The sequence below is a fragment of the Cygnus atratus genome, chromosome 1 (genome assembly GCF_013377495.2).
Source record: "Cygnus atratus isolate AKBS03 ecotype Queensland, Australia chromosome 1, CAtr_DNAZoo_HiC_assembly, whole genome shotgun sequence".
Lineage (NCBI taxonomy): Eukaryota > Metazoa > Chordata > Aves > Anseriformes > Anatidae > Cygnus > Cygnus atratus.
The window spans coordinates 195,167,339-195,179,915 of NC_066362.1; the positions used below are offsets into that span (position 1 = coordinate 195,167,339).

Below are 12,577 nucleotides of genomic sequence, written 5' to 3' on the forward strand. Positions count from 1 at the left end.
GAACTGAAAGAAAAAACTTAGAGCAAACTCAGGCCCTTGTTTTTTTTTTTTTTTTTTTTTTTTTTTTTTTTTGAAGTAACCTGTGTGTAGGCAACCTTATGGAGGCTGTTTGTAATATCCTAAGGCCAACTAACTTATTATAATAAAAGGCTGTTCATTTTGTCTTGTCACTGACTTTGTTTTACTTCAGAACATAGGAAGTAATTAAGAAGGAAAACGCCTTTCATCTTCAGAGGAACTGGGATGATGGCCATAAAAAGACAAGAGTGGATTGCGGTTTGGTAGAAGTTCTGATAGGATATGGATTTTCAATATGCGCAGTTCTCCTTGTCAGCAAAAACAGGTCATTACACTTTTCTGTGACATTCTTAAATAATTTAATGGCAGTCCTGATATACTATGCTATTTAAGCCATACCAATTTTGAAATTGAAGTCTCAGTTCTAATGGAGACTGTGGCAATCTATTTTTATTTCCAAAATGGGCTTTTTGACTTCTTACTGTGTTGCAAAGTCATCTACCCGTATAGGTATACATTCCATAAAGAAGCGATAGGGGATTATTAAAAACTAAAATGAAACTATCAAAAAAAAATTGATATAATTAGGACATCCATTATTACATTTCCCCCCCCCCCCCCCCAACAGGGTATGCATCTTTTTGAAAGCTTTTTTTCCTGTGATTTTTCACACAAAATATTTCAAGTGTAAGACAAAACAACTACACTTTTCAAAAGAACATGGTCATGCTGTGCTTTTGTGCCTGCTTGGCCATTGATGACACTTGAAGGAACATTACACATGCCAGAGCATTCCAATAAACTGTTTCATTATACAATGGAATTTCCTTGGTGGCTTTCTTGTAAAGCACATCTTTTCATGATCTTTTAAAATTCCAGAAAGCTTTTATTTCTGAAACTAATTCACAGACATATTTTGCAGTTTGTTAGTTTCATGTTAAGAGTTCCAGCCTTCCTTGTGGCTTTCAGTTATTTAATTATGAAAGTAATATCTGTCCAGGGAAACTAAAATACATCTGAAATTAGAAAGATGCAAAAATTGTCCACATTCACTATTTCAGATTCATCATTTTCTTACTGAAAATCATGTAATTAAAAGGTTGCTGCTGTTGGAATCCAAAATGTTTCTGTCATCCTGTCTTCCATAAATACATTTCAGGAGCTGACAGGAGATAAGATAAAAGTCAATAAAAAGAGAATTATTTATTAAAAAGATCTAATGTTACAATAACAGTACACAGGAACTATTATATTACTGTGTCTTCCACATAGTATATACCATTATATATAGTATATATACAGACTGTATACAATATGTCTAACATTTTGATACGGGCCATGACAGAATCTTTCTTTTGGTCTGGAAAACAAAGTTTCTTTCAAATTATTTTCTTCCAAACAGGTACTGTGGTATTATACAAAAATACAGCCTCCTAAGTGACTCTAGACTGCACTATTACAATCTTTTACATAAAAAAGGAAAGAGTTCTTCAATGAAACTAAAAAATAATGTCATGATAAGGAAACATCCTCTTCTACAAAGTAACAAATATGTAATACATAGGTACTTAAACATTTAAAACATATTTATTAATATATTTAGATGCAAAATACATATTCTGTTCATGTTGAATATAAAACATACCCCTTTTTGTCCCTGCATTACAACTACATTACATGATGGTATGTTCATTATTTCTATCTGTATCTTTATACTAGAGATTGAGATATAATTAGATGCAGCTCTATCTCCTTTTCAGACTTTCATTCTTCTTATAAAGCATAGCCATTTATTGTATTCAGAAATCCAAAGTTCCAACAGCAGTGACAGTAGCCTTTTTGAATACTTTGAAATAAACTGCGTTGGCAAGCAACTGTATAAAAAAATAGAGGAAATTATGCTTAGCTAATTTATAAAATAACCATTTTACTTTTTGGTTCATCACTTTATTCTTGTTCACTTCAACCTTTTGAAATATGGTGGTTTGTAGCAATGCTGTTGTTTTGCAAAATACAACAGGCAGTTATTTTCTTTGAATTTGTTCTATCAGCAAAGTATATTTCACCTTCCTTTCTTTTATCTCAGAGGCTTTTCCACAAGCAGAGATACAAACAGGTCTCCTGTTTGTAACTACACAACAGTCTGGGTTCAGCTCATTATCCTGCCGTTGTTTTCCAAGCAACATGGTGACTAAGTACATTTAAAACCTACTTTTTCAGATATATATATTTTTAATCTTAATGATAGAATCATAGAATCATAGAATCATAGAATCATAGAATATTCTGAGTTGGAATGTATTCACAAGGATCATAAAGTTCAACTCATGTCTCCACACAGGACCACCCCAAAATCAGACCATGTGTCTGAGAGCATTGTCCAAACGCTTCTTGAACTCCAGCAGGTTGAGTTGAATCTCTAAAAAATTCAACTGGTAAAATATTCAAAACAAAGTCATCAGTCAGCTTTTTACCTACCAAGAATTGTGCTTTCTTGGCTACTATTTTAAAGGTGCTAAGAAAGGGCACCATTAGAGCATACTGTCCAAATGCAAAGTATTGTTTGCTAGTGAGCTGGCAAAATAATAACATTAATAAAATGAACACATGAACCAAAACAGATTTACATCAAAACTTTTAGAAGGATGGACAGCTAGAAGAACTATGCCATTAGGACTTGTCTCTTGAACTCTTTTGACTTGATTTTTCCCAGACAAGGAGTGTTCATCCTAGGCACAATACCTAGACACATGGTAGTAAAACATCATCCTTCATAACACCACACACTCCATAAATGTACATACACGCACACCGTATACAATGGAGATCATTTTGATTCAGGTGCCAATATATGGAAACATCTTCAAATGTAGAAAAGTTGTCCAAATTGTATATTGAGTGAAAAATTGTTTGGTACAGCAAAAAGCAGGGATTAAAACTGATAGCATACAGTCCCTACAAGAATAAATCTATCTAGTGAGCTATAGAAATAGATCCAGGTAACTAAATAATTGGAATGATGCTCATTATCCAACCATTTTTCAGACACACCATTCTCCAAAACCTATCCTACAGGAGTCTGTATGTGTGAATGACTACATTTCAAAAATTGTTAATGTTCTCTCTGTTATATGCTCTCATATATGCTTTAACTGGCTTTCCAAGTATACAAAGTATAGAATCTTACTTAAAAATGGACCCAGTGGAAAAAAAAAGGTTACAACTGAGAAGTGCTTGGAAAAAGTAGGTTTATCTTCTTGCATTGCTTTATTTGTCCACTTAGCAGCGTTCTCTATATCATGTTTAAATGCCCAGTGGAGATTTCATTGTCATATACATTAGGAATAGACTTTTTATTTCATATTGAAAGTAAATATTTGAATCTTTTGACATTAAATCATGCAACATTTGATGAAAAACAATAGTATTTGTTTCCTTTAAATTTTGTGTTTAATTATGATCAGGTTACCTAGAAATAAAACAAATGGCTTCTTTTCTCCTCCATTTTGTCACTTTTTAAGTGTGCTGTCTAGTATTTTATTGACTTTTTTTTTTTGTCTAATTTAATATATATTATATATGTTAAGAATAATTTCTTTGTACTTTTGCAATGGGATACATATTTTAAATATATTTTTTCTGTCTTGCTGTCTTGTCAATAGCAACAGCCAACTGTAGGGGATGCATGAAATATTAGACAAAGCTGTATCAAACTTTGTTCTCTAGGTAAAAAAGTTTTTTTTTTTTTCTAATCCAAACAAATGTACTGTACTAGACACCACTGTTTAAACAACTAGTGATACATGACTGGGGTTACCAAAATTGAACATATTAAAAAAGTAAAGTACATTTGACAGAAATTGCGTTTGCTTACAAAAGTTTATTACATACAATCTGCATATTTTTGGGCCAAGAAGAGTCCCCTCCCCAGAGGATTTTTACAAAAACTGAAGAGAAAAAAAAACCTGATGAATTTTTGACTGTCTTCAACATTCCTCTAAGTGCACCACAGGTATTTCTATGGGTCTTTAAGCATTAGCTTGGCTCTCCTGTTGATCCATGGACATAAAACTCCATTCCTTGGTGTCATCAAGCTAAAGCAAACAAATAACAACAACAAAGTCTGCAGTCTTCACCATGAAGTTGAAGGAACCATCAGTGCCAAAAGTAATGTTACGGAGGATGAGGAAGTAGAGAACACATGTAAGGTGGTTTGAGCACTCGTTACTTTACCTCCTAAAATAAAAAGCAAAATAACTAAAAAAGAAACAATGCAAACAATTCTCAGAACATTTAGGTACTAAATTTTGGCTAAAATTTTTATCCTTTACTGCTCAGCAAAAGCCTAATTTTGGGCAAGGCATTAGCTTGAGAGAACTGCAATCCCAGGTTAGGATCCCTACACAGACATAAAGAAATTGGGGATTTTATGATGATATCTACAGAAACTCACATTCTGAATCCTCATATTCAGTCTGTAAATAAATAGGAAATTCCAAAAGGATAGGTGAGTTTTATGCCTTAATCCTCATAAAGAATTAGGCTGCAGAAAGTGTACAATCATAAATGTTCTTCCTGGAAGAAAGAGTGAAATCTAATCCTTTATCTTGATGTTTGTCCAGGTCTTTTGCCCTATAGTCTAGTGACCTTTTAGATCATAGCACAGTGCCTTAGTTAGAGTTGAAATTTTAGGTCTAGATTGAAGTTTCAAGCCTATACCTTTTGTACAGTACTCTGTATGGACTAACAAGCAATATTTAGTACATTTTTAAGGTGTTATTAAAAAATTAGAATTAATATACCTTGTTTTCTTTGGCAACAGACAATATAATTATTTTTATCTTTCCCACTAATCCTTAGATCTCTTTCTTAACTGTGTAACATTGTTACTTGAAATTCTTTTAACATATTGCTTTAACTGAGGAAATAGAAGCTAGCCATCATCAGTTACTGCATGATTAAATTAATACTGTAATAAAGTCATATCTAATCAAGTCAGTGGAACCTAAGAAAAACACAGCTTATTTTAACATGGGCACACACACAGGATTCAGCTACCTAAATGCAGATACCTGATGCTGTTTTAGGTGTATTAGATGTTACACCTCCAGCTGGTGGTCCAGAGTGATGTGTGTGTCCTTTAAGTTCTGGATCATACCAACCAGTTCTGTGCAAATGTTTGTGATATCTTAAAACATCTCAAATGCTTTTATATGCCCATGTAAAAATATTTAAATTCTGTCTGCCTGGAAGGTTAGCTGAATTGCTGTCTAGTCACCACTATTGGTCTGTATGGATTACATCACATTTTAGCTCACTATAATGGAATTTGAGACATCTAGGGCATGTGTAGATATCCAGGGCTCAATTAGGTTTCCAGAAGTTACCCTATACAGGCAGAGGTTTCTTGTAAATCCTGTGATTTGTTCATCAGCCCCCTATAGATGCATCAGATACTCTTGAGAATCTCAAATGGCATTAGATATCTATGTCACAACATAGAAACTAAATGTTCCAGTTAATGATTTTGTCTAATAGCTAGAGAAATGTGAGAACCTTTTTTTTTTTTTTTTTCAGATAGAAAGTAATAGAGTTACTAATTTTTGCGCATTACTGTAATTGCCACTCTTCCACATATAAGTGTAGCCTTACCTGCAAAAGATGGAACTCTGATCTGGGGACTAGTGGTCCCGTCACCTCCTTCACTGACTGCACAGACCTCAATAATGTAGACACCAACATCGGGAAGAAGTACCACTGCAGAAGTTTTCTGTGTTTCTATAACTTGACTGTTGCTCTGTCCTTCTTGCCTAAATAATACCTATGGTCAAAAAAGTAGATGGTGGTTATAGTGACCATGCAAGCTATGTACCAGATATTTTGTGCAGATAACACAGACACTGAAATGTTAGCTGTTTCATGCTTTCATTAAGGACTTCAGTATGTGACAATTTCTGGATGTGACATTTGAACAGTCACCTGCTTTTATATCTCCCTTCCCTATCCCCCTCCTCCCATCCCAAATGGCTTCAAAACAGTAGCAGCAAAGTATATTGGCAATTAATGAATGTGAAAAGACATTGAATAGGATCCAAGCAACGATATAGGATTTGCCCTCTCCACCATTCGGTGTTACACTTTTTTTTTTTTTTCCCAAGTGACAAACATTCTTTGAAAAGCATTTTGGGTTTCATTTGAATAAATTATTATCCCCAAATTCGTATGGATATTCACACTTTTATTGAAAGAATCCAGCTTCAAACATAACGAAAATGCCCTAAATAAAGTCCTTAACTGTGTTTACTTTAGCTGGCTAAGTAACAGTGAATAGCTCAGATCTACCCCTGCATCTCCTGTACATGCTTATGCCAAGTGGAAGGAATGCAAGCATGTACATTGCTGTCTGTTTGGTATTTCTGCATAAGAGTTTCTGTTCCCAGACAAAATTGTAAAGGTCTGAGAGGTGTAAAAAACCAAAGTAGTCAGTCTATGTTCTTTCAGAATCTCAATGATCCTGATAAAGTTTAAAGCAGTTTCTGGCTTAGTTTAAATCAATTTACATGTCCTTGGTGATATTTTCTGTTGTATCAGAGAGAACATCAGATCATAGTCTAGAGAGAAATGATCATATGTATGCTTCAAGACACCCATAAAAACCTCACTAAGAATACAAAAAACATTTTATTTTGATTTAAAAGATTGAGGTGAATTCCACTGCTTTTCATGATTTGTTATTTAAGAGTTAATCTGGATTTTGCTTTTTAGAACTTCAAAACTTTAAATGCCAGATATTACCACCACCAATTGTTGAAAATCACCAGCATAATAAAAAACAAACAAACAAACCTAAGTATTTGTGTTTTTCCGCTCCATAAAAATATTAATTTTAAAGTCATTGTAAGATGTCTCATTCTTCTTCATTTCTTTAAATCTCATTGTAAACATAGTCAAATTGAAGCGTTAGTAGGAATTTCATTGCAGGCTGGTCTTATTAATAGCCACTTCTGAGCCATATATGCTGAACTGATCTCCTCAGATTGAGCTTGCTCAGTCTATAATCACTAGCTGAAAGTCACAACACAGAAAATATTTGCACATTTCATTTTTATTTATTGCATTTTCTGGTGAAATCTTAGTGCAGATAATCTATACAGCATACTTACATAGGAAAACAGCAAAGAGAAAAAAAGCAAACAGGAAAGAGGAGTAGTCGTTTGGAAGAGAGTAAGGTGTGTGAAGGGGAGTCACTGACCTTGTATCCCATTACATCAGATTCATTAGCTAGAGGTCTAACTGGCTCCCACCCAAGAGAAACTTGAGGGCCATCCTGTATCCACATAATATTACTTGGTGCTTGACTGGGAGCTGGGGAAAAAAATAACAGCATGTACATAAATATATTTGTAGATAGTTCCTTTAAAATCACCTTTAAAATCAAAAGTATGTCAATCTTTTAATAAATTTACAACTACATGTGTTAGCAGGCTTCCAACTCTAGGTAGAGATTTTTTCTTTTTTTTCCCCCACCAGAATTGTGGTGGGTTGATGCAACCCAACCTATAGACTTTACAGAACTTATGAACTTGAATGGTTTTATCTCAATTTTCTTTGTCAAAAATGCCTTACTTTCTAGGAAAATAATATTTGTTATGAATGCAAAATAATAAGAATTCACATATATGTATCAAAGCAAAGCCATGAGTCAAAACTATATATAATTCCTGATTACTGTATGATCTTATTAAAGGGACATCAAAGAGGGCAGAGTTTGCTCCTTGACTTCTCATTTTGAGCAAAGTTACTGAGATCACTTACGTGATTTCTTGGTTGTTACACGCACAGCGATGCTAGGTGGTCCATACCCAGCAGCATTGTATGCCCTCACGGTTAGGTGATACAATGTATTTCCTTCTAACCCTGTCAGGAGGACAGATGATTCATTTCCCTCAGTTTTGACCTTTCCTGCTGCTTCTTCCTGCTCCATGTCCTTCCAGTAACCAACCTGCAAATGAGTGATCAAAGGAAGGATTAATATAGGTGTTTTGGAAGCTCTACCTTTACAAGCTATCCTGTGGTAAGTTTCTTTGCCAGTCTTGCCTGTTGTGTGATCATCAGGCCCTGGTAAACACATGGGAACTGTAGTCTAATCTCAGATCCAAAAAATGCTCAGTCCTACAAAATGGTGAGAATCGGAATATCATAGTATTACCTAAAGAATATGTAATTGCTGTGTACTGGCATGAGAAGATGTGACTTACAAGACCAACGAGTAGAGGATGAGTTCTGGCAGGAAGTCAAAAGTATTTCAGAGAATTCAAGGTGAGCTCAGCCGCTTGTAGGTGACCAGAAATATCTACCTTCACCTGGAAAGTTCTGACCACATCAGTTAAAAAGTGGCATGAGTAATATTCACTTTCTGGCCCTGTACTGCTCAGAGGCAAAAGGTTTCTTATCAGTGCAATGAATAGGAAATGACAGAATAACTACGGAAATCTTGCATTGATCTGAAAAATCTTGTCTGATGAAAAAGAAGGAAGTGGATTCTGTTTTAGTTCTTGGAAATAAACAAGTTTCCTGTGAATGTAATTTTGATAGTATGTGTCTGCCCTTTCTTTTCAGACATAGCAAACCTAAATGATATTTGGTGTTTAGTCCATATTTCTTGCATCTGTGCTGAATTTATCATGAAATATATTACATGAAAAGAAGTTATAGTGCTGAGCTAAGAATTTGACTAGTCTCTTTCTGCAGACAACAGATATTTTCAGGGCATAACTGGGGAAAAAAAAAAAAAAAAAAAGCAAAGCAGTACTGTCTCTCACTAATGTTTCTAGGTGACCTACTCAAGAAAGGTATTTCTCATATTGCACTACTCTCCCTAATGGAAGATGTCACTAATATGCCATTGAAACAGCTGTATTCAGCTTTCTGTTTTTCATCATGAGATCTACTTGCATTTATTCCACATTTTCACCTTTTTGGTGAAGTTGGTTACTTCATAATAAGTTATTCATGTTATATCTGGATAACTTTTCCTCTGAGAAAAAGGTCATGGACAATACAGCACTCTTGAGAATGTATCCCAAAAAATGGTGAACTAAAAACACCAAGGGATTCATAGGCAAATAAGACCAATGAGTACAATGTTGGCCTTTTATAGGCCTGCCATTAAAGAAAAATATATCTAGAAAGATCTGGCTGCAAATTTTTACATTTGAATTCATATCTTCACTTAAGTAAAGTGGCTCTGTTACCTTTGATGGAGGGTGTATCTGTTTGAGCCAACTAAAAATCAACTCCTTTAATTGTCAACTTCATGTACCTGTTGTATTAATTCTTAGCTGAATTACAGATCAGATAGCAATTCTAGCTGTATTCACAAGTTCTTTAAATATGATTCACTGAGGTATTTCACTATCTGAATGCTTGACTAATACTGTTGGTATCTGGAGTAACATCTATTGACATCCTTCTTGGAGGGAAAAAAAGAATAAACAATCACTCATTCACATGGTAGGAATGAACCTCTAACTGCTAGGCAGTGGGATTAATCCATTTTACTTCTAATACATATTTACAGACTTGACACTACAGGTTGAGAGTGACATAGTATTAATCAGTATATGAATGGATAGTGAGAGGGAGTACATCCTGGAGACCCTAACATCCAGTTAGTCAATTCAGCTGAGGATCCAACAGAGAAATGGTCAGAAAGGAAAAGTGACTTGCCCAAGTTTACACAGGTGGACAGTGGCAGGTGTGGAAATGTAACAAGTAATGAAATCATTATTCTAATAAAGCCAAAATTAGAAGTATCTCAGTAGCTCTTGCTGTGGTAGCTTATTCACATAATAACATAATATTCACTTGGGCCTCATATCCCAAGTGAATGTAATGTACAAGACAGTAGAGAGCCCCCAGGTTTTGCATTGAAGCTTTTTTTGTTGTTGTTGTTAAAACATTATTTTCCAAATAGTGACACTCTCCAGCACTGCTTATATGGCATTAAAACTAGTTGTATTTTGACATGTTAAGTCTGCAAAAATAGCTACTTCAGATGCACTACATGACAAAAGCATTGCCCCTTGGCAAAGGGGTTTTCTTTGGGGAATGATTATATTGTATTAATGAGCAAAATCATGAAATGCAATTTGGCAATGCTTCTATTTCAGTTTCTTCCTTACTTCAAAGCCTTAAATGTTTGGTCCCTGCTTTTAAAATTCTCCTTAAAGTTTTGCCAGGTGAGTTTGGACTTTGATCTCAAAATATGCTTCTCTCTTTAACTCTTCATGTACACATCCATTTATTGATGGCTAAAAGAACTAAGGGAAAAAGTGATTACAAAAAAAACAAACCAAAACAAAAAACCTAATGATTGTTGACTAAGACTGGCTACAGCAGGGCAGTTTACGTTGATTTATACGGAGGTGAAGATACTGCTGATCTTTAAAAGTGATGCACGATTCATAAAACAGGTTTGTTTATTTATACCTATATGTGCATTTAAAAAAAAACAACTTGTTATTTTCTGCAGCCTGAATTTGTACCTGTGAAAGGGGACTTACGGCTCTTAGAACAGGTTTCCATTAATGCTACATTTGAATACTGATATAACATAAAGCATAAATCATGAAAGATTAGCCTGTTTTAAAAAATTAAAGAAAAAAAAAAGAAGAAAAAAAAACATTTGGTCTGTTTAAGACATTATTGTTTGTAAGGTTTTAATTTTGCTGTACTTTATGTTGTTTTTCATGTAGAAAAAGATTAGCAAATGTTTATGTCTGGTTTCCAGAAGCCCAGCTCTTCATGCTGGAGAGAAAACAATAATGATTAAACAACTGACTAGAGAAGATGCAGGAACACACAGTCTTCTGTTTTGTCCTGATCATTGATTAAACAATTTTTAAAAGTAAACTAACATATTAAAAATTCTTTTATCTTATGACTTTTGAACCTGTAATACTTGCAGACAACTTCCTTAAAGTTTTAGGTTTAAAGGTATCTAAAATAATATTACCTTTTTCCCCCAATTGGTTTCTAAGGTGAGCATAATGCCATTTTGTTATAAATTCATTTAACCTAACTGCAGGCCATCTTCTCTAAATTTAGCAAGGAGTTACTGTCTAGATACTTTTTCTGTTGACCAGAGAATTAAAGCTCCAAATTAGGCATTTCAAATAAGAACCTGAAGTAGGTAAGATGAATAGGAGTGTTTGCTGCAGGCTGGACAAGACACACAAACTTTTCTGGTCTCTCTGACTATTTATCAACACCAACAGTACCGCTGTAATTGAAAATGAACTTGAAGAAATCTCAGAATACAGAAAATGCTAAGGGAGAAGGAAAGAAAAGTGAACTGAAAGAACTGCTGATAGCCCTGGGGAAAAAAAAAGAAAAAAAAAAAAGAAAAAAAAAGAAAAAAGCCATGATTAACATTGCATAAAACCAGTTTTTATTATCATTAGCAGAAAACCTATTAGCTCCTTCAACTGGCACACTGTGCAGTCATGTATGTTAGCACCAGTACAAAAGCAACGGTAGAACCAAGCACTTAGGACAGAAGTAACGCTTTTTGTATCATCTGTTGCTGCTTTTTTGTATCACTTCAAAATATTGATGTGATTGTCCTTCAGAACAAGATGATGAGTTCCTGCAAAAAGTTCAGTCAATCTCAGTTGCTTCCCTCTCACCTAAATGTTTGCTGACTGAAAAGGGGAAAGAAAACACTGTTCATTACTCCTAGGTTCTGGGGTCTTCTCTGGAGTAGCTGGCATCCTCCTTCTCTTTTTTCAGGTATTCTCTTCTCCCACATATTCCTGCATACACACAGGATGAAGATCAATTTCGTACCTCAACCTCGAGGGGTATTATCAAATATCTAGTTATATTTTCTTACGAAAAAGCAATACTTTTTAGGTTTCTGATGTTTGGTAATAGAAAACAAGCAGTTTTGTAGAAAAGTATTCAAGATACAGACATTATAAAGAGAATGTCTCTCTTGAGATCCTCATGAGAAATCTGGAGTGTGATCCATACATTAAGGACTGGAAAAACAGTTGGACTGCTGTGACAAATGTTGATAGTCTTCAGGATTTTAGATTGGTTTGAATCTGCATATGAGTAACTTTGAATGCTAAATTGACTTATGTTTAAAAATATTCATTTGTTTATTGCATGTTTGGGAAAATTCATTCATTCAGAAAGCAAAGTCTGATAAACTGATATTCAGCCTGATGAAACACTAATTCCTCTTTTTTTCTGTCTTGCTTTACTAGCCTCTGGTAGAAGCAGTCATGTATCCTTTCTAAATAACCTTGAGAAATACTTCAGTAAATTTAGAAAAAGATTTCAGTACCATGTAGATGCAATTTGCTGTTCCATTGTAAAAACAGACAAATAATATCTAAGGAACAGCAAAAACTCCTGGATGTTTCTCTTTGAAAAGAAAATATGATGTAAACATGTTATTATATGAAGTAATCCTCCCTGAAAACGATGTTCAAGATTTTCTTTCTTTTTCTTTTTCTTACTTTTTCTTTCTTTCTTTCTTTTTCTTTCT

The 12,577-nt window shown here is 34.3% G+C and overlaps 1 protein-coding gene across 1 annotated transcript in view; it reads right to left on the reverse strand.

Moving 5' to 3' along the window:
* Window positions 1–1,196: 1,196 nt before the first annotated feature.
* Window positions 1,197–12,577, reverse strand: part of CNTN5 (contactin 5) — a 680,315-nt gene continuing 668,934 nt past the window's right edge. The window contains 4 exon segments of the mRNA XM_035542535.2: window positions 1,197–4,254; window positions 5,671–5,839; window positions 7,271–7,383; window positions 7,834–8,020. Coding sequence (XP_035398428.2) covers window positions 4,151–4,254; window positions 5,671–5,839; window positions 7,271–7,383; window positions 7,834–8,020 — 573 coding nt within the window. The 3' untranslated portion in view covers window positions 1,197–4,150.